We start from the raw sequence: 26,982 nt of genomic DNA on the forward strand, positions 1-26,982 counted from the left end.
TACTCAGTAAAATATTTATTCCTCCATTATTTCACAAGAGTTGTTTTTACAAAAACCTTACAAAATTTTCCAAAACACGGACATGCAGAAGAAAAAAAAAAAATCCACCGTGGATCTTGTTACAAGTAATTGAAATGTACAAATAGAAAGGGTGAGAGGGAGCTTAGATTACAATAATCCCTCCGTCCTGCTACCCCTCCATGGGTGCAATTTGTATCTCGTCTCAGTGAGGCTTCAGCGTTGACTGACAAGCTGCTATAAGCTGCCAAGAGCACGGCAAAGGAGGGGCCCTAAGATTAGGAGCAAATGTTTTCAAATATATATATACATATAGATATTTAGTGAAGAAATATTTATTCCCTGCTTTTTTTAGGTTTACAGAAACGGCATCTGCAAACTATTAAATGGGTTTATTTTCATTAATGCTCTCAAAGAGGCAGCGACATTTATATCCCTGTGGTTTCATCTTGTATAACCGAAAAAAGAGCCCTGTGCTTTCCATGGGAATAGGACCCCCCCTGGCCCCCTCCTCCTGCCCCAAGCGGCGTTTCTCATGGTGGATGATTTGATCCGCAGTGGATCTGTCTTCCCCCCAGCCTGGCATGTCTCAGCTTTTATCAGGTCTCTGTGAGGTGTCTTGCTGCGGTCTGGGTAGCTGTGTGCTCCCCTTCTGACATGGCAAATGGGGGGGATACCAGCCCTGGAAATAGGGGTGGGGGGCACAGGGTGGGTATTTAGGATGACTTTGCTCCCTGGATGAGGTGGGCAGTGTTGGTCAGGCTGTGCCCCCTCCCTGCCTGCCGTGCCTGAGGAGGAGGAGGGGAGGCAGCTGTTCCCAACCGGGGGGCTGCGCTGGGTAGAGCAGAGAAAATTGGGGCTGGGGGGCAGGATGGAAGAGCCCGTTCAACCCCAGCTAGAGAGGATGTGCTCGTCTCCTGGTTCTCCCATCAGGTCTCCAGCTCGGGATGCTGGGTGAGCCCCCCCCTCAGCACAGGCGTTGCCTGGGGTGAAGCTGAGGGTCGTGGCGTCGCAGCCGCTGGGTACCATGTGCGGCTGCAGTGAGACCCGGTGGGAAAGGGAGAGGATGCTCCTGGGAGCGGTGGGGTCTCAGGTGGGCACATGTGTAGTTGGGACACTTTCAGCCTTGGTGTTGCGCACCAGAGGACGTTTATCTGGAGGAAGCGCCTTAGCAATTGCTGTATTCATCCTCAGATCTACTGCTACAGTCCCCAGCGGGGCTAAGCCCCTCTAGGCAAGTAGGGCTGGTGCCTTCTCCGTCCAGGCCACCTGTCTGAGCTGGTGGTGTCCCCACACTTGGCTGGTGGCTCTTTGCAGTGGGTGAGGAAAGGGCGGTCTGGTTACCAGAGGGCTTTGTCCACAGGGTAAAACCTCCATCGCTCCGGCTCATCCCCCATTATTGCGGTATTGGCAGGGGGAGGTGGAGGGTGCATCTCCCTGCGGCTCAGTCCCACAGGCAAAGGACTGGGGTGGCATAAGCCCGGAGCAAGGTTGCCCACCCTGCGTCCATCCGCCTGCACATCCCACCTTGCAACCTCATTAGGCTGCATGGCAGGGTGGGACGAGGGGGAAACCATTTCCTTTCCACAAAACCAAAAAAGCCCACCCCCGTGGAGTCGCCAGCCCCAGACCTCCGCACACATCTGTGGAGCTGCCGATGGGGAGGCTGTGCCTCCGGAAGGCGAAGCCTGCTTTGCCGTTGGCACGAAGCGCTGGGAGCCGCCTACTCAGCTGAAACCCAACAGCTTTTTCCAATTTTCTCTTTCCCTGGGACGGTGCAATGACCTGGGGCTCTGCAGAATTGCTGGCAAACCCACTGAGGCAGGGCAGCGGTGCCTGCCTGGGGACCAGCAACGCTTTCCCCAGCTTGCAGGAGAGCTCACAGGCTCTGAGCAAGTCTGTCGAGATGCTCCAGCCCTCCTCACCCCTCTGGGGACAAAGCCTGATGCCATTGACATAGGCAGCTCCTAAATGCAGGCAGCGCGGTGCAGGGGGCTGGCTGGGACTGGCCGCGGCAGGGTTGAGCCGCCGGCTTCCCGAAGTCCCTCCTAAGCACCGCGGCTGGGGATGCACAAAGAGGCGAACGCGCGGGTCAGCTTCGGCACCCGCGGTTGAGCGCTGCGAGTCGCAGCCCAGCAGAAAGGGGGGCTCGTGATCCTCCCACCGCTGCGTGCTGTCCCTGTGGGAGGAGAAGACCCAATAACTCTTTGGCTCTCTGGGTGAGGTACCCAGATTGGTCAAATCCAATAGTCCAAGATCCTTCCATGTTTGGAAGCAAATTCTTGTTCCCTTGGCAAGTCTGTTTGTCCTCGAAGAGCGCGTGGGGGGTATGTGTGTGTATATATAGCCTTTATTATAAGGGTGTGCGGAAAAGCAAGTTTCTAACCAAGTTTGCTCCATATGTGGCTATAATTATGTGCCACTTCGGCCTGGGACTGACTCTACCTTCAAAAGGGAAGAAGAGAGGAGAGGTGCTGAGATGTTGGATGAGTGGCATGTGGGTTGGACAGGCGGCGGATTCATCCTGGGCTGGCACAGGAGCTCCACGCTGTATCCTGGATGAGGCCACGGGGTTGGCTTTGCCCTGGTCAGTTCACGGTCGGCACCTGGTTCTGATGGAGGCTGAATTCTTTGGCTTTGAGGCGCAGGCTGGCGATGCTGTTGGCCATGTTCACCCCTTGGGTGGGCGTCGCAGTCCCACTGGAGCTGTAGGAGGGCACAGTGCTGCAGGGAGGGAGCAGGGGAGGAATGAGGCATGGCCCAAGGAGGAGTCCCCGTGCCCTGCGCAGTCCTGCCAGCTTCCCAGGCCAGACTGGCCGTTCCCTCTTAGACATCTCCCACAAGAGCAGTCAAGGCTTCAGCATTTTTATGTGGCTGGATGCATGTGGGAACCCCTCAAACTATGCACCAGGAGGCCCTGTCTTGAGCTTTTGGACGAGATGGCTGGACGCAGAGAGCTGGGAACCAGAAGGGACCCATGCCACCTCCCGTGCTGAGATGTGGGAAGGGTCAGCATGAGGCCAGGCGAATCCCTTGCGAGAAGACCAGGGCTCCCACTCTGGCCCCGAAATGCGTGGAGGCAGGGAAGCCTGCTCAGCGGCGGGCAGTGGATGCTCAGATGGGGCTGAAACGGGTTCCCAGAGCAAAGCCGTACGAGCTCCTTTTGGCCCCATAAAACTCCCCGCGTCCTCAGCAGCGGCACAGGGCTGCACTCCCAGGGCAGTCCCTAGGCAGCCTGTGCCATGGCCACCTCCTCCCCAGGTCCTCCAGTGCCTGCACCTACCTGTACGGGGAGGTGCTGGTCCAGGAGAGGTACTCTGGGGTCAGAGCAGTGGGCCGTGGCGCCATGGGCTGCTCAATGGCTGCTTCTTGGCTGTAGGATTTGAGGAGCGATGCCGATCTGTTGGCCAGCATCGCCCTCTCATTACGGCGAAACTTGGCCCTCCGGTTCTGAAACCAGACCTGCACGGGGAGGGAAGGTTGTCAGTGGGGAGCCGGTATGAGCAGGGATGTCCCAAGCATCCGTCCTACCGATCATGGTCACGTGCAGGATGAAACGAGAGAGGGGACAGTCCCTGCTCCTGCCTGGGGACAAGACAGAGGGTGTTGTTTTCTCCCACACAAACCTTTGCTCACCTGGACTCTCGCCTCGCTGAGGTTGACCCTTCTCGCCAACTCCTCCCGCACGAAGGCGTCGGGGTAGTGCGTCCTCTCAAAGACCCTCTCCAGAGCCTGCAGCTGGCTGCTGTTGAAGGTGGTGCGGTTCCTCCTCTGCTTCTTCTTCCTCTTGGCTGCCCCACGGCTCGGGCTCAGGCTCTCACCTGTGGGGAAAGCACAGAAGAGCTACATGAGAGCCAGACCCGTGCGAGACCCCACAGACCCCACACGAGGAACCGGCCGGGCTCAAGCCCTCCTGGGGGTCTGCACTGCCCTGCTCCATACCAGCCGTGCTCCCTGTGGGCACCTGGACTCTGCAGGGAGCAGCACACGTGCAACCCTGTGGTCTCCATGAGAATCAAACCCCATTTCAGGACCTGCTGGAGCTTAGGGTTAAGCGCAACATTTGCAAAGACCTGTGGTGGTTTCACATCTGGCTAAAACCACCCAGACCTGATTTTGAATACCAGTCTCAGCGGATTCTGGGCCAGCGCTTGACCCAAACTGCTGGGACTGCATCTCACAGCCTGCCCCCAACACGGACACATCCATGGGGTGTCTTGGGCTTGGCTCTTGCTAAGGGTTTAGGTCAAGCTTTCATGGACGGTGATGGAAATTCGGCACCAAAACACCTCTGAGATGTGGGTCTCGGCTCCCACCTCCAGCACCCCCTGAAGCCCTGGCTGTGGCATGTCCCCAGGGTGGCACAGGATGGCAGCTGAGCATCTGCTCATCCAACCCTGGTCTTTAGAGCTAGGAACGAACGCCACGACATCTCGCAGAGCTCAGCCTCTGCAGTGTTTATTTCTGGCTTTGCTGGCTCATGGAAACATGAAGCTGAGGGTGTAGTTTGGTTTCTCAGTATTGATCTTGGGCTTTTAGCCAGGCTGAGATTAATCTTCTCTTTGTCACTAATATCATCAGGTTTAGGCAAGTTTATGAAGTCTTTTTCTGAGATACCCAGTCAGCTGCCTGCAAAGGCTTCATGGGGAACATGTCTTGCTGTCGTTCTTCCTTATGGAGGTACTGGTTAATTATTCTTTCTGTTAATAAAGCATCTGGATCCAATCTGTACCTACTGGTGGGAAAGTATTTTGGAATTATTTGAAATGTTAATAGTTTTATGACTTTCTGATTCATAGCAGGGTTATATTGGGGTTTTCTGCTCTATATCATTGCAGAGGCCATGATGGCAGGAATTACTGCTCCCTGAATATGCTCAAGAAATAAATACTTGCTAATAAGCTATCTTGATACTTATTAAATAGATGTGCAGCATTTTCAGATGATACTTGAGCAAGTAACAAAATCTACTGGAAGGCATATTAACTCTCTTGCTTCAAGACACCACCAAGCTGTTGAGCAGGAGGAAACTACGGGTTCCAAGATCTTTAAGGCCAGAAAAACCTTCTTGGACCTTAATTCTGAATAATTCAAGCCATGAAACCTCCACCAAGTTCTCCATCAAGTCCCTAAAGTCCCTTTGTGCCCGAGTATACTACTCTTAGGGGCTGTCCCATCCTGAGATGAGCCATGAGGACCAGAAAAACCCCAAAATCTGCTGGCAGGTTGTCCCTGGGACTAATCATCTTCTGCCCAAAGCAGGGTCTAAAGCTACTGCAGAGTTCCCCTGCCCCCTTCTCTGAAAACCATGCTGCTGGCTGATGCCACCAACAGCGTCCCAGTGCCAAATGCAAGCCACACCAGGGGATGCGGCAGAGGAAGAAGGGTTAAATTTATTTCCATTGCTGGCAGTGGCCTCCTGGAAAGAGCAGATGGATTCTCTGGCGCTTCGCTATAGCGAGGACCAGTGCCAGGGCCTGGGAGTGCTGGGTGCCTCCAACACCCTGACCCATTAAGGGATGAAGCACTGGGCTGGGAGGAGATGCAGGGATGTGGAGGTGGGACCTGGGCATCACCACCGGTCCCTTTCCCCATCTCCCAGGCACATGGAGGGATGCTGTAGCATTTTGACCATGATGGGGCCAAACTGCTATGACCACGGGGAGAAGAGAGCATCCCTGGATGGGAAGGAGGGGAAAAGGAGCTCTGTCCACCTCCCAGGGCCTCGCTGCAGCTGCCGGCATTTCTCTGGGTCTTTTATTGTGTTCTAGGTGCATTTGGATCTTGGTTGACCATCCCCTGGGCTGGAAACAGCCCATGCTCTTGTATTTGGGACACAACCTTCTTGGTTGGGTAAAGATATGATGGACGGCGCCGTGCCTGAAATACGTGCAGGTTTGAGGCCCTTTCCCCGGCCAGGAAACCGCAGGCTGCCCTTCGCCGCTGTTCGTGTTTAAAGGCTCACAAATAAAATTCTCCAGATTCCCTCCAGCCCTTGTTCCTGCAGCTTCAAATGTTCTGCCAGTCTCTGCTTTCCAGTTGCCCCTTTTAGTTAAACTCCTTTTTTGGTCCTGTTTTCCTTCAGCGAGCTAATGAGCTGCTGGATTAAAATACATGAAGTCCAGCCATGGTTGTCCCTGAGTTTTCCGGGAGCCTGGGACTGAAACGGGAACCGTCAGGCTGGGAAGGAGCTACAGGATGTAACAGGGCGAGAGACGTTTCCTTGCGGGTTTACAGCCACCCCGCAGGGCTTCTGGGGAAATTATGGACCGGGGCTTGGTTCAAAAAGTGCCGTCACCAAGGGCACCCACTGCCCCCCACCGAACTGGCAATGATTTAAACAGAACCCTAGTAAATGTATAAATTAAATTTATAAAACCCCTTTGGTTTCGTCCCCAATTTAAAATCTGGCTATAGGACGTTTCCATAAGTGACAGCTTCTCTTACCCACTCTAATTTGGCTGAAAGCAAGGAGGAGGAGGAGGTAACGTTCCTTAAAATAACTCTCAAAGAGCTCCATAGGATCTGGCCCCATTTCTGGCTGGTTTCTATCTCCCCAAACACATGGAGGCAAGAGCTAAATGGCTGTGATAGCCGGACGGTGCTGAGCTATTCCTGTATGGGGCTGGCAGGCGTACCGGGACAGAGATTTAAGACTGGAGTTGGGTCAGGATGCATCTGGGTGCTGGCAATTCCTGGGTGACTGGAGAGCTGCAAGCCCTGGGCCATGCCTGGGTTGGGGCATTTTGTTCAGCCCCTATTTCTGGTTTTAATGGAGGGACCTTCTCCTGCACCACAAAACCCTGTGTGATGCTCCAGGGAGCTTCTCAGAAGATGCTGGTGGCCAAAACGCCTTTCCCACCTGCTCACACCTTCCCTAAAACATGCTGCACCCTGGTGTAGCTCAGAGCTCCCCAATCCCCCCCCGAAACATTTGCTTTCCAGCTCAATTCTCTGCTATGTTCATTTTCCACCCCATTTTCCACCCCATCTCTGTACTGCAGGGAGGCAGCTCCACGCCCGGGGTGCCTGCCTGGGTCCTCTGATCTGCTCAAGGATGAGCCTTGGTAACGGATCAACATCTTTTCCCCATTAGCTCAGGCATCGCAGGCTTGTGGGACCAGATAAATGCCACCCTAATTGCTGGCGGCGTGTGTCTGACAGGTTTACAGCGTGCAAAGTCGGGCCGGATCGCTTCTATCAAAGATGCTTTAATAACCCCAAATCAGCTTTCCAAAAATGAGCATCGCTAAGTGCTCAGTGGCACTGGAGAAGGAACGGGGAAGGGAATGGGTCGGGTCCCCTGAAGACCCCTTGCCATCTTGCTGCCATCCAACCCTGTGAATTGGATTTAACCAGATTTGCTGGCACCTTGATGGAGGAATCAGAAACCGGTTCCCTGCCCCAATGGGCTTCCAGGAATAACAGTTTGTAATTGCACAAAGTTAAAAACCAACTCACTGCCGTCTTTCTTTTGCCCCAGAGCACTGCTCGGGGAGGTTACGGAGAAAGCCAAACCCTTGCCTTTGTCAGCTATAATTTGGGGGTTCATTTGGGGCACGGCTCTAGGCAGTGGCTTGATTGTCCAACCCCAAGGTCAGAGGAGAGTCCTGAGTCATCCCCCAGCCACCTTCGCCTTCGGTATATTTATCTTCCACTGATTACAATTTCCGCTAAAGGGAAAAAAATGCAGGGGAAGGGGGAAAACATGGGGGATAATGTTACTGAATAACGAAAGATGACATGGTGGGGAGGATGGGGAGGGGGAGGCACAGGGGCTCTATGCAGAGCAGGATGGGCCCAGTGTGCTTCACAAAAAAAGCCTTAAATTGCCCCAGTGTGTTAGAAAAGACACGAGTCTTTTCGCCCATGATGTGGATGAGTTTTGGGGTGCTGGATGCAGCCTGGGTAACCTCCAGCCTCCTCTCCACGATGCCCAACTTCAGGCAATGCTGCCTGCCTGAGAGCTGCAGGCAGCCCAGGAGGCAGCGCTCTGCCCTACGGATGCCACGAGGTGCTGGGAGTCAGCCCCAAACCCTTCTCCATGCAGGAGCACCGATGCTGGCAAGCCTGGACCGCTCCATGCTGGTGAGCCACCCTGCCGCCGGGAACTGGGGAGCGACCGGTCCTGCCCCATTTGCAAAGGCAACGGCCCCAGCACTGCTGGGTCAGAGCCGTGCCGGTTCAGCTGAGCTCCGACCAAGCCCACTTTTCCGGCTCTTGCCTTTTCCCTCTGTGCTTCCATTAGTTTTCCGTAGGAAGGACTCGGCAGGTTTCAGCTGCCGAAGCCTGGGCGCTGGGCTTGCCAAGGAGGGGCCCCACACTGGCAGGGTCCTCAGCCTCCCGCGCAGCAGCCGCCGAGTGCTGTAAAGAGGTAATTTTCACTAGATTTCCACCGAGGCTTCGGCTTTGACTTACGACCTCCATTAGCGAGCGATAAACGACCTCCGTGCAGCTGTGATCCAGACCTAACCAGCATTTAAAATCCCAGCCGCTCACGCGCCTGAGCCCCGGGGACTGCGACGTCCCCGGGCAGGGATGCTCCGCTGCGGCAGCTCATCCCTTGGGATGGCTTTCGGTGGCGGGCTCCATCGTCAACCGTGCTCAGGCTCCCGCTGCGGGGCAGCTCTCCTCTGGATACCAAATTTGGGGGGGTTTCTTTGCAAAATGCTCATCCCAGAGCATGGTGTTCACCCAGCACTGTCCCTGCGACCCGGGTTGGTCACCTCGGCCAACTGCAAGCCTGTCTCTCCCCTGGTTGATGCTGCAAAACCCCCCACGTACACCGCCACGTCCTGGGACAGGTTTTGCTGGCTCCAGCTCTGCCACTTGGCTTTGGGGTGCAAATACCCCCCTTTTTCAGGGGCTGTGCCAGGAGGAAGGGAGTTCAACCCTTTCCTGCAAAAACACCCAGGCTGTATCTCCTCCAACGTGTTTCATTTTCCATTGCGCTGCAGACCCCGGAGCCCCGAACGGTTTTCTGCCATTAAATTATTTCACGCGTTCCATTTATTTGCGAGCAGTTTGCCAAAGACCTTTTAAGCTTTAAATTTTTCACCCCCACCCCCCCCAGTCAAATGATCAAATCTGCCGTAACATTTACTTCCCTTCTCCTCCTGGAATGGCATTTTTTTCCCCCTTTTTTCTTCTTGGGTATAATTTAAGGGTTGAAATAGCCTGGAGGGAATTAGCTGTAAATTCTTCCTAAGACAAATAAATTCAGCCCTCTAAGTTTCTACGTTTTTCAAACTGTTGAGAGACGTTTTGGGTTTGTTTTACTTGAAATAATGATCGTGGCATATCTGACCCTCAGGCTGCGGCCGGCTCTAACCAAATAAATAGCTTTTATTAATTAAGGTTTATCCTTAACAAATAAAACCCCAATTTGATCTCGGCCGGCTGAATTAGCAAAAATAAACAACGGGTTCTCCGGGCACTTGATGTGGATTTAACAAATTAACGCTGGGCCTTCATCAGGGAAGCCGCAGGGTGGTGGAGGCCTTTTACAGCCAAGAAATCCTTTGGAAAAACAATGTCTTTCGTTTCTCCCATGGTCTCTCTCGGTAAACATGTGGAGTCCCTTCATCCCTTTATATACTCTGGGGAAACGAGGAGAGCTCCGGCAATGACGTCCGCCAAAGTTTCATGTGCAATTGTTTAACTTGTTCCTCTAAATCATGCGATGGGGAGGAAGCGTTTCCCTTCGGATCGCAGTGAGCAGTGCTGGAGCAAAGCTCTCGGGTTTGGGAATTACCCCTCCGCAGTGTCCACCCGCTCCAGCTCCTTTTTATCCCGTAACCTTCAGCTGAGACACCCAGGGCCCAGGGGTGATTTGGGGGTGCACGGGCAGCCGAGCACAGCTGAACCCCCTTTCCAGAGGCTACTGCTAGCACTGCTCTGTCTTGGGACGTGGTTGGGGACAGCCTGGGAGCCCCCGGGGGGGTTTACCAGCCCACGCTGGGGCTTTGCAGCAAAGAGGGATGGCAGGAGGGATGCTCTGCAGTCCAAAGGGGAGCTGGGGGCTTGTCCCCGCTCGTGGGCACAGGGTTTGTCACAGAAGTGATGGTGGGAGCTGCCTACGCTGCTACAGGTCTTTAATCTCCCCAGATCGTCTCGGGAAGCCCAGGGAGCTGCGAAGCAGCTGGGAAGATGCCCCTCCACGTGCGCTGGGTCGCCCAACTGTCATGCTTTTCCTGCACCCACCAGTGAGCCCAGCCTGGGTGCAAGGGACCAACACAGCATCACAGCTCGGGGACAAAACCATATCAGTGTAACTCCATTTTCTGGGTGGTTTCACCCTGCTACTCAAGAGAGAAGCCCCTTGGGGCCACCAACCCCTGCCCACAGGGTGCCAGTCCTGGCTTTACTTGGCACGATGCTGCGAGGTCCAAACCCATCCCGGCAACAACCCGTGGGCACGGGGGACGGGGTATCCCTGGGGAAAGGGGGCTGCCAGCCCCTCCCCGGGCTCCCCCGCTGCCGGGAGCGGGCTCCAACCTCCTCATCCCGACCCACCGCCATTCCCTACTCCCCCTCCAGCCCAGCCCCAGCCTCACGAAGACCCCGGGAATGCCGGAGGCTCTGCGGGAGGGATTGAAGTCGGGGGGGTCCAAATGTGCTGAGTCCGAAGGAAACTTTCTCGGCTCAAGTGGCGTACATGAAAAATTTAAGAGAGGGGCAAGTCTCAGCTACTGGAGAAACATTACAGCAAAATGTTTCCGAGGATGTTTCACCTCATTAATTGTGAAAAAACTGAAACGCTGACACGTTTTTACAGGCTGCCAGTTTTGCTGGGGGAAAAGTGTCTCTGTTAAAAAGGAGCAGCAAAAGCCTGGACCAAGAAAGAGGCCAAGGCTGTCCCGGGAGGGCCTTAGCCTGCGCTCACTGACAGGCAGCAGCAGACTGTTTTATGGTTATAGAGCTGCCGCTGCACCAGCCAGAAACCACCCAGCGCCGCGGTTCGCTGCCCCCAACTGCGTGGACGCCCAGTTTTCGGGAGGATCCTGCCCTGCGGTGCTGCGGCCCCAGGGATGCTCTGTGTGCAGCTGGCACCCCCGAGCCCAGGACGCTTTTCACCTTGCATCCCCAGAAGCCAAACTTGCTGCTCGCTGGCGATGCTGGGGACGGCGTGCGTTGTCTGAGTACCCATCGCAGCATGTCCAACTGAAAGCCCGAGCAAGCCGGGAAGGTGCTGGAGAGCCGGCTGAGCCGGCAGCATCCCTGCATCCCAGCAGGGATGTGTCCAACCTGTGCTTGCAACTCGATGGCGGCACTGAACCCTTTTTTTGGCTCATCCCCATCTTTAGTGCAGCAAATGCGGTGGGAACATGATAGTTAGCCGGGTTTTGGGACCAGAAGAAACCTGGAAAGGAGGAGCCCCAATGTCACAGGATGCTGCCTTTCTTAGGGACAGTCCCAGCCCAGCAGCAGCCAACAAATTCACTGGCGAGAGCCGTGAGCGGATTCAAAGCTGGGCCTCCAGCAAAAGCGGCGGTGATTTATCTGCTGCAAAACCCAAGCGCACGAGGGACAAGATCAGGAGTCCACAGTGACGAGAAGACGAAGAGAGGGGATAAAAGAGATGAAGAAAGAAGAGGATGAAGAGAGGGGTACCAGATGCTGGAGAAGCCAGGTGAGGACCCGGCCAGCTGACTTGTGTGCTGTGATTTAGAGAGGATGCCCTGAAAGTTGAAAGCTGGTGAAATCCACGGGGCTGCAGTCATCTGCCACAGGTAAAGCCCCAAGGCTTTGACGTGCCCAGCACTCCCCGAACACTTCACAGCCCTTCCCACCACGTCAGAGGCTCCTGCCCCGGCCAGAAGCTCTTGTGCACGGCCCAGCACGGTGCTCACCCAGCTGAGGCCGGGCCCCGGGAATGGTGTTTTGGCACGGCCAGCTCCTGCGTCAGCGGAAGCGTTTAATGAATTAATTGCAGCCGCGTTCCCTGAAGGAGGAGGCAGGGCTGGTGGGATGCTGTCAAGCCTCGGGAAAGGGCTGGGGAACATCTTTGGCCATGAAGCTCCGGTGGGAGAGGGCTGAGCAGCGCAAGAAATTCCTCCCCGTTCTCCCAGGTGGCTAGGGGAGATGGTGCCATCACCCGCCTTTTACTTGGGGTGGGAACTGCCTGCCCATGGACAGACCTTTGGAGAAGGGGACATGGACAGACCCCGCTGCGGGGCTCACCGGCTCCGGGATGCACCCCAGCATCCTGGCCCCAGCCCCGACCCTGTAGCGGGATCCAGACCACGGAGCCTGGCACCATCAGCAGCCCCTGAAACAACTGCTCCAGAAACAGCCTTTAAAGCCGTGCAGCCGTGTTGGTACCCGGCATGGGGCTCGACGAAGCCCCTTGCTGCGCTTTCTCAGCCGCCTGGCTCCTGCACACCCCGGGAGCCGGGGCCGGGGCCATTGTGCAGGGCCACAGGGCTCAGACTGCCTGGCTTCACCCGCCGACGGGTGGCACCGGCCCAGGGCATCCAGCCCGGGACCCGGGGCGCCGAGCACATCCCTTGGGCTCAGTGATCTGCAAGCGAAAAATTCCCTTCCAGGGCCGTGCCCGTGCGGTGAGTGACCCCAGCCTGGCGAAGGGCTTTCAGGAGCTGCCAAGAGCATCCCGTGCGCTCGGAGGAGGCTGCAACCGCAGCCCGACACAATGGGCTGTCCCGGCTCCAGCGTCACCATCGCTTCCATTGTGTCAGGTCTCGGCGGGGATGGAGCCGCAGAGAAGCTGAGCGGGAGCCGAGCCGGGGTGCTGCTCCCCGCCGGGTACCCCGATTTTCCCCCCATGGGCTGGTAGGGCAAGGAGAAAAGCCTCCCGGGAAAAGTCCGTCGCCTGCGTGAGTTTGCCAGGGACGGTCGGCTTTGTGTGGTTGGGGTCTGGCCAGGTTCTGGCATCTTCCCTGCTCGTGGCAGGGGAGCATGTGGCTCAAGGGGGTTCACTCTCTTCTGGGGTCCCCCTTTGCCTAGAGCCTCCGAAAACTCATCCGCAACAAGTCTGGCATGGGATATCCCCTACAAATGCCAAAGAGGGAGAGGGGGAGACGGGATGGATATAGGGATGTGGTGCATGTTCTGCCGCGGCTCCTGACTTTGTCCAGGGATGCTCAGAGAAGCCGTGTCCCACCAAAGGGCTGATGCTCGTGGCTGCGAGGCCGGGGGTAGCAGGAGCCGCTCGGCCGGGCGAGCCGAAGCCCTCACGGCACAAGCCAAGGGCCTCGGGAAAAGGCACCGCGGTGGGTTTGAAGCATCGAGCTGGGCCAAGTACAGAGCAGCACCGACCAACGGGGGAGCAGGAATTTTAATTTTGTTCTCCCGCGAATCTGCCAGCCCCTGCGGTGGAGGCCCGGGGACCAACAAAAGGCGCTGGCTCTCCCCCAGCCGCCGGCGGCTGGGAGCCTCCCCGGCGAGGAGGCATTCACCGGGGGGGGGTTGCTTTCATCTCCCAGCCAGGAGACCTTCTTGGGGTGGGACAAGACCAGCGCTCAGGCTGTCCTGCACCTCGTGCTGCTGTAGCACCCTGGGATGCCCGTGGGGATGAAGCCCCCGGGGTACCCACCTGGGACACAGCCTCCCCGCTTTGCCAGCACCGGTTATGCCGTGCATTAAAATAGCTGAGCGCGGAGAGTGGCAGCACCAGTGATGGTTAACAGATGTGTGAATGGGCTTCTGCGGCGCAGGGAAACGGCCGGCCCGGGCCCCGCTGTCAAAAGGCTGAGGTTTGGGTCACCCCGGGCACTGCAGTGAGGGGGTCCGGGCAGAAGGGACAGCCACGGTGGCTCCCCACAGCCATCAGCGAGTGGGATGCTGGGACGGATGATGCCAGGATGGATGATGCCAAGACAGACAGACCCCACTGTCCTGCATCGGGGCTGAGCATGGCAGATGCTGCTTCTCTCCCCATCCTGCAAACCTTTTAGGCACCATTTGGTGCATCCATGATGCAGCCGCGGAGGTGCCAACACCGCTCACACGCAGCCGCCTGACATAACAGGTTACACGGTTTCCCAGCAGGGCACGGGGCATGTGTAATTAATTAACGCTAATGAGACTTGTGCAAGCGCCGGCCCTGAGAGCAGCACCCGCCTGCGCTTGCAAAGCTCCACCAAAAACTCAGCTTTAACTGCAAAGTGGGTTTCCCCAGGGGCTGGGAAGGGGAGGGGATGGCGGGTGCCTCGGATCATCACAGTGTCGAGAGCTTGCTGGGACTTTTGCATGGTGTTTAAAAAATAAAACTAATCAGCCAGGGCTGCATAGCAGGAACGCTGTGTAGAGGGCTGGCTCCCAGCCAGGGACCCCTGGCATGGTGATCCCAGCCTTCCTCTCCCCCCCGCCCCCCAAAAAAGGTGGTTTCTTGAAATTTAATATGCAAAAACCCATAGCAAGCCAGCCTCAATGGCATCTGGCACTGAAACCCAACACCAGCCCACCAGCTTAAAGCACAGACCCCATTGCATCAGGGTCATTGCCAAGAGGGAGGGAAGAGGACAGGCAGGGACCGGGGGGAATGGTGGGAACCCCCACGGTGTCCCCTCCTGCCGTCTCCTGCCACCGATCCGGCTCCCCTCTCTTGTTTGAGGCCAATTGGGCATTTTTCACACCCAGGCCAAGATGCCACCGAGCGCCTGTTTTGACAGCGAGGACCAGCACCTGCTGACAGCCCGTCCCACAGCCACCGGCTGCCGTCCGTGGACCGGGGACACCGGCACGTTTGTCCAGGGCATGGGATGGGCGCGAGCCCCCAGCCAGGACCCCATCCCACCACCGCTCCGAGGAGGACCCTCGTGGGCGCCTGCACGCACAGACGTCCCGGAAACCCTCGCCAGCTAGCAGCATCGCTATCCTCCGGTCTGGTTTTCATTTGAGGTCGGTGGCCTCTAGCCAAATTTATTGTAAAACATTCATTTTAATAAGTGGCTCGTATCTTTTTTTTTTTTTTTTTTTTTTAAACCCAGCCCGGTTAACTGTTTCCAGGTTAAAGCAAAGCCGTGCGTGGCGGGGACGGTGGGGATGGCGAGGACAGTGGGGACAGGACAGCAGGCAGGTTGCTGGGGCAGGTGCCAGCCATGGGGAGGGCACCAGGGGACACCTCAGAGATGCCAGGGTGGGGGCACCTGCATTAGGGTCCAGCTTCTGCAAAGCCCAGCGGAGCTGAGACTCTCACCCTCATCACCCCAAGCCTTCATCCCCTCCGAGTCCCCAGGGAGCCCAAGCACCATCTTGCCACACTGGGGACTCTGCGCCCAGCACCCAGCTGGCCAAGGCCCCAAAAGCCAGCCAGGAGAAAAGCGGGGGACACGCTGGCACTGGTTGGGGTCCCAGGGTGTGGGTCAGGGACCTCCAGGCACTCTCATACAAATCCCATTAAACTTAACCCCTGATGGGTAACTGGGTTGTGGTGAACACGCAAAGGGCTTCGTGAAGTGGACGGTGCCTGGTAGTTTAGTTTCGACATTTGTTTTAAGTTTCATAAACCCCTAATACTAATAGAAATGCTTCAGTGTCTTTTAATTTAAATGAAAACAGTTATTTTTTTAATTTAAAAATTCCCCTGAGGTATTTACAACCCCCAAATTACAGCCATGTGGCCAGCCCAGCTGAGAAAGTGAAATCGGTGAGGAAGGAGCGTGGCGACCGCCCCGGCCCAAGCCGAGCCCAGCACAGCCCCAAGCAGCACCGCACCAGTAGCCGTCCCCACGTCACCCATGTCCCCTCCGCAGCACCCCATGGACGGTCTCTGCTTCACGCCTTTGCTGGGGACACAGGATCCCAGTTCATGGGGCAACCAGCCCCTGGAGCTGCTAGCCACAGCTGTCCCCGGCGGGATGGCATCCTTCTATCGTTCCTGCCTTCCTTCTGTCCCTCCTTCTCTCCTTTCTTTTTTGTCCTTCCCTCTCCCTTCCTTCTCTCTTTCCCTCTCCCGGACCCACATCAGGCTGCTGCGGGCAGAGGCAGGAGCCGCCCCGTTACCCCATCCTGTGCCCTCCTCGGCCGTGCTGCTGCCGGACCAGGCTCTTTGCTCCCCACCACTCGCCCAGCGCTGTGTGCGGGGTCCCCTGCGTGCTCCCCTGCAGCATCACTGCTATTCCTACCCCCAACACACCCCTACAGCAACGCAAGCCCCCCCACCAGCCCCTGCAATGCCCTGCATGGCTCAGGGTGCAACGCAACACCCACCCCCCCACGCTGCAGTGCACTGTGCAGCTTGGGGTGCAATGCAATCCCCCTCTGCCTAAGCAATACCCTGCATGACCTGGGGCACAATGCAACTCTCCTGCATGACTCAGGGTACAATGCAGCTCTCCCTCCCTCTGCAATGCCCTGTACAGCTTGGGGTGCAACGCAACCCCCCCCCATACACACATTGCATTGCTCTGTACCGCTTGGGGTGCAACGCAATCCCCACCCAAGCAATGTGCTGCATGACCTGTGGTACAACACAGTCGCCCTGCACAACTCAGGGTGCAACGCAACCCCCCCACACACACACTGCAATGCCCTGTACAGCTTGGGGTGCAATGCAACACCCCCCCCCCCCGAAACACACACACTGCAATGCCCTGTACAGCTCAAGGCGCAACACAACCCCCCCCCCACCAATGCCCCACACGACTCGGGGTGCAACCCACGACTCGGGGTGCAACCCACCACCCTGGGCGGCACGACCTGCTGCACCCACCCTCCGCTCCAGCTCTGTACCTGGGCTGCTCCCCGCAGCCCCCCCCCCAGCCTTCGTCTCCGGTGCTTGCGAGGAGCGCCCGAGCTCTGCCCCCTCCCCAGCGCCCCGCTCGCCCCAGCGCTGCCATGTGCTCCCCGGCGTTCCCCCGGCTCCCCTGCCATGTGCACTCCAGTTTCCTTGCGTGTGAAGCCTGCAGCCTCTCAGATTCAGTGGCTGGAAAGGATGGCGCCTCTCCACATCTGGTTCAATGCGCGAGCCTGGCGCCTGGCTTAGCCACAGTCTCCATTCAGAGACACACAGACTTTAATAGACTCATACAATTCTTCCTGATCTATCACTGCAGCCGCAGCTGAAAAGCTGCTTTATTATATGCGCTCCAAAGGGGGATGAGGAGGGAAGGGGAGGGGGCCCGGCGGCTGGCGCTGCCTCTCTCTGAAGGCTCCCAGCCCTCCCGGCGTCCCCCCGAGACCTGAGCTGCCCCCCCCACGCACCCCACCCCGACCCTGCCTTGGCTCCTGGGGGCCGTTCGCCCCCCAGCCCCGGGGCGAAGGAGCGAGAGCTGCGGCCTCGTTACGCCTCCTGCTCAATTAACGCCTGCGGCCCCCCGAGCTGCCGTTTGCACCCTGGCAGCGTGCGTGGCCGGGGCAGTCCCCAGCAGAGCTGCAGGGGAGGGGGGGTGGCAAAGGGGACCCCATCTGTCCCCTTAATGTCCCTAGAGGGGTGTCACTCCCCCCCAAGCTGGGACAACTTCCCCCAACCCCCCCCACCATCAACATCCCATTTACCCCCCAACTCCCTGCTTGGGGGTCCGCAGCCAGAGCTGCCGGCACGAGCTGTCCGTGGGCGAGGGGCTGCCCCGCGGGCAGGCACCGGACCCCCCCGGACCCCCAGCGATGCCCCCGGAAGGTCCCAGTGCTGGGGCTGGTTTTCCCAGGGGAAGCACAGGGCAGGGAAGCATCCAGCGAGGGATGCTGAGCACGGACGGGGTGTTTCGTTATGCCGTGGGAAGGCTGGAAAACATCGTCCGCAGCCATGCGTCCCTCGGGCGAACGCGAACGTTGGGAATGCCTCAAGGGTGAGGGTGAGATTTTTTTCTTTTAATTCTCAGAAATTTGGGGGCATCCGGTGAAAAACAACCCAGTTCTGCAGTGCTGGCGCAGCACTGGCTGACAGGCATCAGAAAACCACCTTGAAACCCCAAATCAGTCCTTCGTCCCCAAGAGGGTTTGCTTTCCCCATGCTCCCTGACCCGGCTGGGCATCGCTGGCCCCGCGCAGGCACTGGGACCGGGCAGGGGACGGCTGCCTCTGCCCACCGCGCTTTCACCCTCTTCCCAGTTGCTTTTTCCAGCCAGGAGAAAAAAACCTGATCTGCATTAACCCTGGTCTAAGTCCTTGCCCAGTCCCAGCTCAGCCCAGCCACAACTCACTGCCCCGGCATTTTAAAGGATGCTCTAAGCCTGCTCCGTGGCTCAGGGATCCCATCCTGGGAGGATAACTCCTTCCAGCTGCTGCTCACGCCACAGGGAGGGAATGAGGTGCCAGCCTGGGGACACCAAGCCTCTGCCAGCCCCAAAGCAGCCGGGTCCCATCCTGCTTCAAACCTCATCCCTTCGGCTCAATGATTTTACAGCTCTGGGGGGATAATTCCCCGTGGCCAGAGAAAATCAGCCCCGGGAGAAGGGGGATTGGCCCTGCTCCCTGGGAGAGAGGAGGGTTTCTAACGAGGCAGCCTCAAAGCCCCAAATCATTTCATCAGCCTCCCAGTTACAGACACACGCCCAGGCTCTCTTAAAATGCTGATTCGTTGAAATTCGCCCATCTTGGCTGCGTGGAGTCGAAATTTCATATTTTTCCTGTGAATCAGCCCCGTTCCCTGAAATAACAGCCCAAAAGGAGAGGGGAAATAGTCTTGCACTGAGCTGTTCCTGGTCGAGCTAGACATAACAGCCTGGGGGGGGGGACACGGGCAAGGTGTCCCTGCACCCCAGCACCCTCCTGGGCCGGGCATGGCCGTGCCGCAGGGCGTTTGAGCTGTCGCTGGGGCTTAAAGCACATCCGTGGGTGCCACCGGGGCTCCCAAGGGAGTGGGGCAAAGCCCTGCGTCCCCACCGCACGTGGGACCCCCCTGCTGTCCCCTCTGGACCCTGTCAAGGGGTGGCTTTTGCAGCTCTGCCCCAAGCTCCTGCACCCTTTCCCTGCTGGAAAGCGGGGGGTGGGAACGAACATTCCTCGCAGCAATGCCTGCCGAAAACCCAGCTTACTGGGGGTGCTGAAGGGAGAAAACTCCCAGCAATGAGAAGTAGGGGGGAAAAAGTTATTTTCCTGCCCTCCTGACCCAGCCAAGGCTGCTCCAGCTCTCGGGCTTCCCCAGCGAGAGGGGATCCATGTCCCCAGGCTCTGCTTTTGAGGTTCTTTCTCTTTTCCCTCTGGCAGCAGCTCCCCCGGCACAGATGCAAGTGTGTGCGGGGACCCCGCAGAGCCCTGCAAATGCTGCAGAAAACGTGCTGGTATGTATTTTCCTGCACTCCTGGGGAGGGATCTGAGCGAGCAGGGCTGCTTCCCGGGGCTGCGAAAGCCCCCACTCCAACCCAGAGCCCCCCGAGCTGGGGTGGGGGGAGCCTGGAGCCCAGGTGGGGGTGTTCAGCCCATCTGGGGACAAATTTCCCCCAAATTGGAGCCCAGGTGCCACCAGTGAGTAAGAGCCTGACTGCACCCCAGGGCACAGAGCATCCTCCCAGTGCAGAGGGAGGGATGGGATGGTGTGCAGGTGTCACCACAGGAGGAACGGGATGGTGTGCGGGTGTCACTGCGGGAGGAGAGGGATGGTGAGCGCGTGTCACGGCGGGAGGAGCGGGATGGTGAGCGGGTGTCACCCTTCGGGGCTGGAGGGGACAGGGAAGCAGAGAGCAGTGGTACCAGGGTGGGCCCCATGCCAGAAGCCCCGTGAGACCTGGGGTCTCCCAGCCGTGACCTCCACCCCAGGGTCCCTCCCTGCCTGTGCCTGGCAGCGGTTTGTTCTTCTCTGGCTGGTTTTGGCAGGGCTGTGACCTAACTCAGCCTCTCGTCCTGCCTGCACCATGGGAAAAGCATCGCTCCCACCCCGCCCCCCCATGGTTTTCGGATGGGTGGGACCTGGGGAACCAGTTTCCCGTCATCCGTGGGATGGGGGACCACGTGCAGGACGGCAGGTCCCATGGCAGTGACGAAGGGCTGTGTGTGGGGTGTCCCCAGTTAGGGAGGGGGAAGCCTGGCTGCAGAGATCACACTGCAGGTCGGGGTTGTCCCCTGTCCCCTGCAGCAGTCTGGGGGGTTGCAGGGCGGGTCCCTCCCCATAGTCCCTTTTTTTCCTGACTGGGATACGCTGGGCTTCCTGCGAGTAGCTGGAAACCGTCCGGACGAGCCGGGACACGTCAGGCTCCCCATCCATCCCTCGCCTGTCGCCAGCCTCGCACTAAGCGCAAACAAATGTGGAGGGCTGGGAGGCGGGCTGGGGCGGGAAGCTCCCGCCAGGATTAATTGGTGCTTACTCAATACCCGCTGATGGATTCTGCACCGGGGACCTGCCAGCATCGGGCACTAGACAAGTGTTGGTCTTGGGCACAAGGCCCAGCTGTGTTGTCCCCTCCCCTGGGGACGGTCCCACTCCAGCAGCCCCGTGGGCGCTGTCCCTGCATGGAGAAAAACCCCTTGTCTTGGGGTCTGCAGCCCTCAAAGCCCTCCAGGGAGGGAGATGTTCCCAAGCAGGCGCTGGGGACAGTGAAGGTGACAGCCGGTCGCTGAGAGTCATGGCCATGCAAGGACGGCTCCTCTCCCAGTGCCACCCATCCCGGCTGCGCTGACCTTACAAGGGCCGAGACGGCTCGCCTCCCCCCCTGCTTCAGATGCCACCGTTCCTGGCTCTGCCACGCAGGGACCGTCCCTGCCAAGGGCTCTGCAGGAGGTCTGCCAGCCTGTGAGTTTGCCACGGACAGGGGTTCCTGTGCCCAAGCACCCTCAGCTGATGCTGTTTTGGGGAGCAGTGAGGGACCACGGGTGATGTAAACCCCGCACCCCAGCCTTGCTGCCCACCGGCGGGTCGTGTCCCACCCCGGTGCATCCCAACATCATCCCCCAGGCCAGGGCAAGCAGGTCATGGTGCCACCCTGAGCAGCAGGGACCCCTGCTGTCCCCTCCTTTGGGGGACAAAACCATGAGAGACTGTCCTTGGAGAGCTGCAACCATCTCCATCAGACACTTCTCAAAGCCTCTTCCCCCCCCACCACCACCACGGGGGCAGAGTCAGGGTCCTGACACCCCCATCCCTCCCTGAGCAGTCATCCAGAAACCACAGAAAGCCTCCCAGCAGAGGGGCTTGGGGGATTTCCAGCACTTTTGGGGCCGTGGAAAGCAGATGGGTGCTGGAGAGAGGGGTCTGACAGGTCTGGGGTTACGGGGCAGGGGGGCCTCAGCTGGCTCCCCATGCCCATGGCCCAATCCTGCTGGCCCCAGGGATCTGTGTTGCCCTGAGCCAGGCACAGGGTGTAGGCCACGAGTTCGTGACGCTGGTTTTAATTGCAGCTGAGCCATGTACGTGCATGGATGTCCTAGGGAAGGCAGATCCCCACGGGTACATCCTGGCCCTTTTTCAGCAGCGTTATGTTACAGGGCTGCCTCCTGCCCACGCAGCCAGAGGGGCCGAGGTGTCCCCAGGCTGTGCCCCCCCCACCCGACAGGGATGAGTGGCATTTAGGGAGGCAGAGAAGCACAGCCAAGTTGTAGCCTGTGAGCCAGGACCAGCACAGCCCCTGTACTGGGCCACCATGGGGACATCGGCCGGGATAGCTCTGCTTCAGGGAGGGTGCCCGAGTGCTGCGAGCAGCTCGGGGCTGCTTGGGGCAATCAGCCACCGCTTGACCCCAAAAGCAAGTCCCTTTTCCACTCTGTTACCAGGTCCCTACTCCTCCCTGCCTCTCTTCTCCCTTTTCAACTGCCCTCTTTTACGTAATTAAAACCAATTTGCTGTAACATCATCTAAATCCCCTCTGACCCCTTGGGTGCAGCTTCTTCTCTCCTCTCGCTTCCACTGCTCTCCTTAGCATCCGCACAGCCCCAGCATGGGTTGGAGGGTCCTGGCCACCCCGGGGGTGAGGAAGGGGCCCCAGGAGCTGTTCTGCAAATGGGATGTCCAGGGGCCACTACACCTCCCCATCCCATCGCCTGGTCCCACTGGCTGCAGCCGAATGGGCAATGTGTGCCTGCCCCATGCCGGAGGATCCCCTCAGAGGGGCGACAGTCCTTTCTCCATGCCCGGCCGTGACAAAAGTGGCTCTTTCTGAGTTTTCAGCCCCAAAGCGGCTGCTGGAGCCAGCGCCTGACTCCCTCTCCCATCCCCAGACGGCACCAAAAGTAAGTTCATTGTTTGAAAAGCCATCAGTCAAGGCCTGCTGGCTAAAATTACCCTCCTGCTTTATCATCTTGAGAACATTAAGGGCTGTTGTTAACAGATGTTTCGCGTTACACATTATTTGTTAGTCTAATGAAAGGAGGTGAACAAGCTTTCAAGACCTCAGAAGTTGTGTGGAAGGTTTTCGATGGGAGGCTGCTGCACCGCTCCAGGGGAGGATGAAGATGAAGATGAGGATGGGGACGAGCCCTCGCCACCCTGTTGGCATTTCCTCGCTCTTGCTGGGCTCGTGGGATTTCTTGCCTCTTAATTTTTGGGTGTCATGGGAGCAACGTGTTGCACAGATGATATTTGTACTCATCCTCCCATGAGGATGCGCTGGGTGCCCTCAGGGCCAGTTTGGGGCCGGGGCCAAGGCAAGGGCTGAGCAGTTCCCTTGGCTGGAGAGGGAGGTGGGGACGGCTCTGGTCCTCAGTGCCAGCGGGAAGGGACGTGCCAGCCCTGCAAGGGACTAACGGAGGGGCTGCTCCTGGAGGACAGATGCACCCAGGGCCTCAGACATGGGGCTGCCCCCAGCCACCCTCCCCAGCTGGGAGGGCTGCGGGACCAGGGGTGGTAGGTGAGGGCAAGGAGAAGTTGAATCCCTCTCTGCAAAGAATAAAACCCTGCCCCGAGCTTCTCCAGCTCTGCCGGGCTTGGGAAGAGAAGCCTCCTCCTGCTGCAGCCACCTGGGGAAGGGGAGAGGGTTTTGTGGAGAACGCAGTCTGCTGAGCACAACCTGGGGCTGCCTAAAGCATCCCTGCGCCAGCTCTGCCAGCGCAGCCCCCAGACCACGGCGAGCCCTGCCCGGCGGAGGGGGTGCCAGCAGCTTCGCAGCAGGCTCGGGGCTGCCCTTCCTCCAACCCGCTGGCACGATGACCCCGACAGCGGCTTCCCAGCCGGAGTGCAGAGCCGCATCCTGCAGAGAGACGCTCGGGTACCGGGATCCGTTTGCATTGATAATAAACCCGCTGCCACTGACCCGTGGGGCTCCAAACTTGCATCTGGCAGAAAAAACCCACAATGGTGAAGAGGAAGACGAGAGAAAATGCTGAGAGGCTGTTTTACTTTAGGATGCCAATAAAAGATAACGTTACCAGTAAAAGTTCCTCTGCTGTCATCACGCTGATGCCGAAAGCATCACAGATGTGTAGCAAAAAGCTGATGCTCGCAAAGGCAGGGCATTTGCCTGGTATTTAGAATCTCCCCATCTCAATTTAGGAAACTGCATCCCAGTTTAGGCAGTGGCAGTGGCTAACAGGTCTCACAAGTTGATGTCTGCATGCACACAGGTTTTCTTCTCTGTTTCCTTGTTCTCTTTTTGCCCGCTGCTCTCAGCTCCCATCACTCAGGTATTTCTCTCTCCAGGTGGGATCGGCGGGGGGAGAAATGCTTCCACTCCTGATGGGTTGTTGGAGCATCCCAGATGCTGATGGTGTCTTCATCCCTGCAACCTTGCCGAAACAGGTGCTAATGGGAAATATCCCCCGTGGTCCAGTGATGCTGGGATCAGAGAGCCAAACCTCACAGGGCCTCTGCCCCAGGAGGAATGGGCTTTTAGGGTGAAAAATGGGCTTGTGGGGATCAGCCAGCCCCCTTGCCTCTCTCTCTCTCTGGTACTTGCATCACCCCGAGTCCCCACTGAGCTTCTTTGGGGTGCGTTAGAAGCTCAGCAGGGTGACAGTTTCTCTGCTGTTTTGCAAACAGCCCTGTGAGACGAGCCGGCTGCTGTGGGCTGGGCTGTCTTTCCAAAAGCTGCACTGATCCCACACGGCATGCTGTCCCCCCATATGGTCCCATCAGCGGGCAAAAACCTCCCCACAGTCCCAAAGGCAATGCAAGAAGTACAAAAAAAAACCAAAGGAAGGGGAGGGAGGATGGAAAATAACGCCGAAAATACCAGATACCATCCCAGAAAGCAGCGCCCAGCCTCACCCAGCCCTCAGCATCCCAAGCAGAGGCAGGTTGGGGGCTCGGCGGGGGCTTCTCCATGGAGGAAGAAGGTTGTGCAGGGAGTGAGATGTGGGTGGGAGAAAGATGCTTCAGACCTGCACGCAATGCGGGAGCTGCAGGAGGGTACAGAGAGAGCACCCTGCAAGGGAGCACGGGTTCCCACTGGGAGCCCCTCACTGCACGTCTGGGCAGCCTCTGGGTTGGGCTGAGCCCCCTTCACCGGCACAGCTTCCCGGGTGGGCTGTGCACCCCTGACCAGGCACGGGTCAGACCCTCGGCAGGGCCATCAGCACCCAGAGCTGCGCTCCAGGGGCCGCAGAAAACAAGCCCGGGGTACCAAAACCCAGCAGGGGCGGGGGGGGGGCAGGTTTGGGGGATGCCACCCCCAGGGTCCCCTCGGGGTGGACACCACGGCCCGGGCCGTGGGGAGGTGGGTGGGGTTGCACGTCCACCCCACGCTCTGCCTCCCCTCTCCTCCTGCCCCATCTTCCCTCTGCCTCTGTGCCCCGAGGGGACACCCGGCTCCGGGGAGGGGGGTCTGGGGGCTGTCGGGTGTCCCCGGACCGGGGCTTTGCCGCAGGGACGGGGCGAATCCTCCTCGCCCCGGGCACCGGAGCCGGGATGCGCCGGGGCCGGCGGAGCGGCACGGAGGGATGCGCGCTGCCCGGTGTGGGCGGCAGCCGCGGAGCCCCCGGGGCAGGCGGGGATGTCCCGTTAAAAACGCACCTCCTGCCAGAACCGAGCGCCACGAAGCCGGGTCCCGGGTGGGTCCCCGTCCCCCTTTCCCCGTCCCGGCTCTGTCCCCGTTGCTGCCGGTGCTACCGGCTCGGAGACGCGCTGCGGCGGGCACCGGGAGAGGATCCGCTGCGTCCCGGTCCCCATGGCCCCCCGGGCCCGGAAAGCGAAGCGGGGAGCCCCGCGGGAAGAGGGGACCCCGCAGGCCGCGCAGCCCCGGGACGCACCGGCTGCCCGGGACCGTCCCGCACCCGGCACCTCCGGTGGCGGCGGGGAGGCAGCCGGTCCCTCCCCTCGGTGCGGGGTCCCCGTGCCCCCTGTCCCCGGTGCGGGGTCCCTCTCCTCGGTGCAGTGTCCCTCTCCGCCGGTGGGGTGACCCTGAGCCCCCTCTCCCCCGGTGCGGTGTCCCTGTCCCCCCGGTGCGATGTCCCTGTCCCTCCGGTGCGGGGGGGTCCCTCTGCTCCAGCCGTCGGGGTGTCAGCACCCTCTCAGCTCGTCCCGACGGGGGGGGGGGGGGTCACCCCTCGCCTCCACCCGCTCCCCCAGTCCCCCCCGACCCCTCGGCGGGGGGACACCCACCCTCTTTGTCCGCGGTGCCCGGCGCTGCTCACGGGCGGCCGGCTCCGCAGCCCGGCCCGGGGCAGGGGGGAACGGCGGGGACACCCCATCGCCAAAGCTGCCCCAAACCCGAGGGTGAAAAGGGGGGGGGGTCCATCCCGGGGCGGTGGGACTCACCGTCCTGGGGTGCTGCCTCGCTGCCGCTGCTGCCTCCCGACGGCTCCGGCATGGCCTTGCCGCCACCGGCGGGTGGAGGACCGGCCGGGGGGGTCCCGTTCATCCCGGCCGCTACCTCCTCCAGGTCGAGGAGGTGGCTCACGCTGAAGTTTTTCCGGCTTTGAGGGTTTTCGGGCGGCTCCGGGCCGCGTACGGCGCTGGGGGCGAACGGCTTGTCCATGGCGAAGGCTGGCGCCGAGTCCATGGCTCCCACCCCCAGCCCGCAGCCCACCCCGAGGTGCCGGGCCGCTCCCCGGCCCCCTTCCCCTTCCCCACCCACCCCCCCCCCAAAAAAAAAAAAAAGAGAAAAAAATTATAATAATAATTTTTTTAAAAATGGGGAAAAAATAAAAATCACGGCGTGCCCTGTGAGTCCGGCTCCCTCCCCAGCCCCTGTTCCGCCTTGTGCTGACGTCTGGGGAAAAAACCACGCTCCCAGCCCAAACTTTCTTCCCCTGCTCTTTGCTCTGGAGCTGTTCAAACAAACGCCCCTGCTCCGAGCCGAGCGGGGCGGCCCCTCGCCCCCCCCCCGGCACGGCGACCTGCCCCCCTGCCAGGGGCCGAGCACCGCCGGCAGCCAAGGCGAGGAAAAAGAAGGGGGGGGGGCAGAGAGGGAAGGAGACCCGCTTTCCCCCCCCTTACCCCATCCACATCATTCCCCCCCCCAGCTCTGCTTTAAGTGCTTCTATCAACAAGTGTAAGTGGCTGCGCTCCGTGGGGAGGGATGGGGCGGGGGGGGGGGGGGAGAGGGGCCGGGTTTCCCCAGCTCCAAATGGGGCTGGAGGGAGAGGTGACCCGCAGGTTAGCGGGGGACACGGCCCCCCTCCACCTCTAGCCCCCCCCCCCTTCCCGGTCCCCATCAACCCCGGAGCAAGGTCACCTCTCCTGGGAAAAGCCTGGCTCTCTCGCCTTAATGAGATAATTACGTCCTGCACCACAGTTAAAAACTCATAGGCTGCTTCCCTTGGGGTTAGAAAGAAACCTCCCTAATGAAAACCAGCCACCGGGAGAGGAAAAAGGAGTTTTTCCTCTTTAAAAATTATATATATATTTATACACATAGATACATATATACATGGAGGAAGCGGTGGGAGGGAGGGGGGCAGAGCCAGCGGCTGGGGCTGGTTGCTGGTGTCCGGCGAGGGCTGGGCTCGGGGCGATGAGAAGAAATCGAAGAGGTTAACAGTTATTATTTCTTCCCCTTGATTCCAGCGTGCTCTCCTGCCCACCGCTGCAGGCACATATGGACGGGGTTGCGCGCTCGCAGGGTTCGACGCGAAATCTCCGAGCGAGATCGGCTGCTGCAGCCCAGCTCTGAGCTCATAAACATCCCTGCTCCAGCGCAGCCGAGGGAGGCAAACCCCTGGCTGAGTTATTTTAACATTTGTCGAAAGCTTTTCTTG

General features: G+C 59.0%; 1 protein-coding gene across 2 annotated transcripts; it reads right to left on the bottom strand.

Annotated features, from left to right (window-relative positions):
* On the bottom strand, window positions 1-25,816 carry PRRX2 (paired related homeobox 2). 2 transcript variants are annotated; one of them, XM_052815199.1, is made up of 4 exons: window positions 25,541-25,816; window positions 3,655-3,839; window positions 3,302-3,480; window positions 1-2,724 (listed from the first exon to the last, which is right to left on the bottom strand). In XM_052815199.1, exons 1-4 carry the CDS (start codon window positions 25,782-25,784, stop codon window positions 2,607-2,609), a joined length of 726 nt encoding a protein of 241 aa, XP_052671159.1. In that variant the 5' UTR covers window positions 25,785-25,816; the 3' UTR covers window positions 1-2,606. The 2 variants fall into 2 exon arrangements, with proteins under 2 accessions (XP_052671159.1, XP_052671158.1); XM_052815198.1 differs by having other exon boundaries at window positions 1-2,742.
* Between the last annotated feature and the right edge of the window lie 1,166 nt (window positions 25,817-26,982).

This window comes from Harpia harpyja, chromosome 19 (assembly GCF_026419915.1).
Source record: "Harpia harpyja isolate bHarHar1 chromosome 19, bHarHar1 primary haplotype, whole genome shotgun sequence".
NCBI lineage: Eukaryota > Metazoa > Chordata > Aves > Accipitriformes > Accipitridae > Harpia > Harpia harpyja.

Excerpts from the sequence above, each read along its gene's own strand:
- PRRX2 (XM_052815198.1), bottom strand. The coding sequence starts at position 25,784 with ATGGACTCGGCGCCAGCCTTCGCCATGGACAAGCCGTTCGCCCCCAGC. Across the intron at positions 3,840-25,540 it reads CGAGGCAGCACCCCAGGACG|GTGAGAGCCTGAGCCCGAGC; the intron begins GTGAGTCCCACC and ends CTTTCCCCACAG. Across the intron at positions 2,743-3,301 it reads ACCAGCACCTCCCCGTACAG|CACTGTGCCCTCCTACAGCT; the intron begins GTAGGTGCAGGC and ends CCCTCCCTGCAG.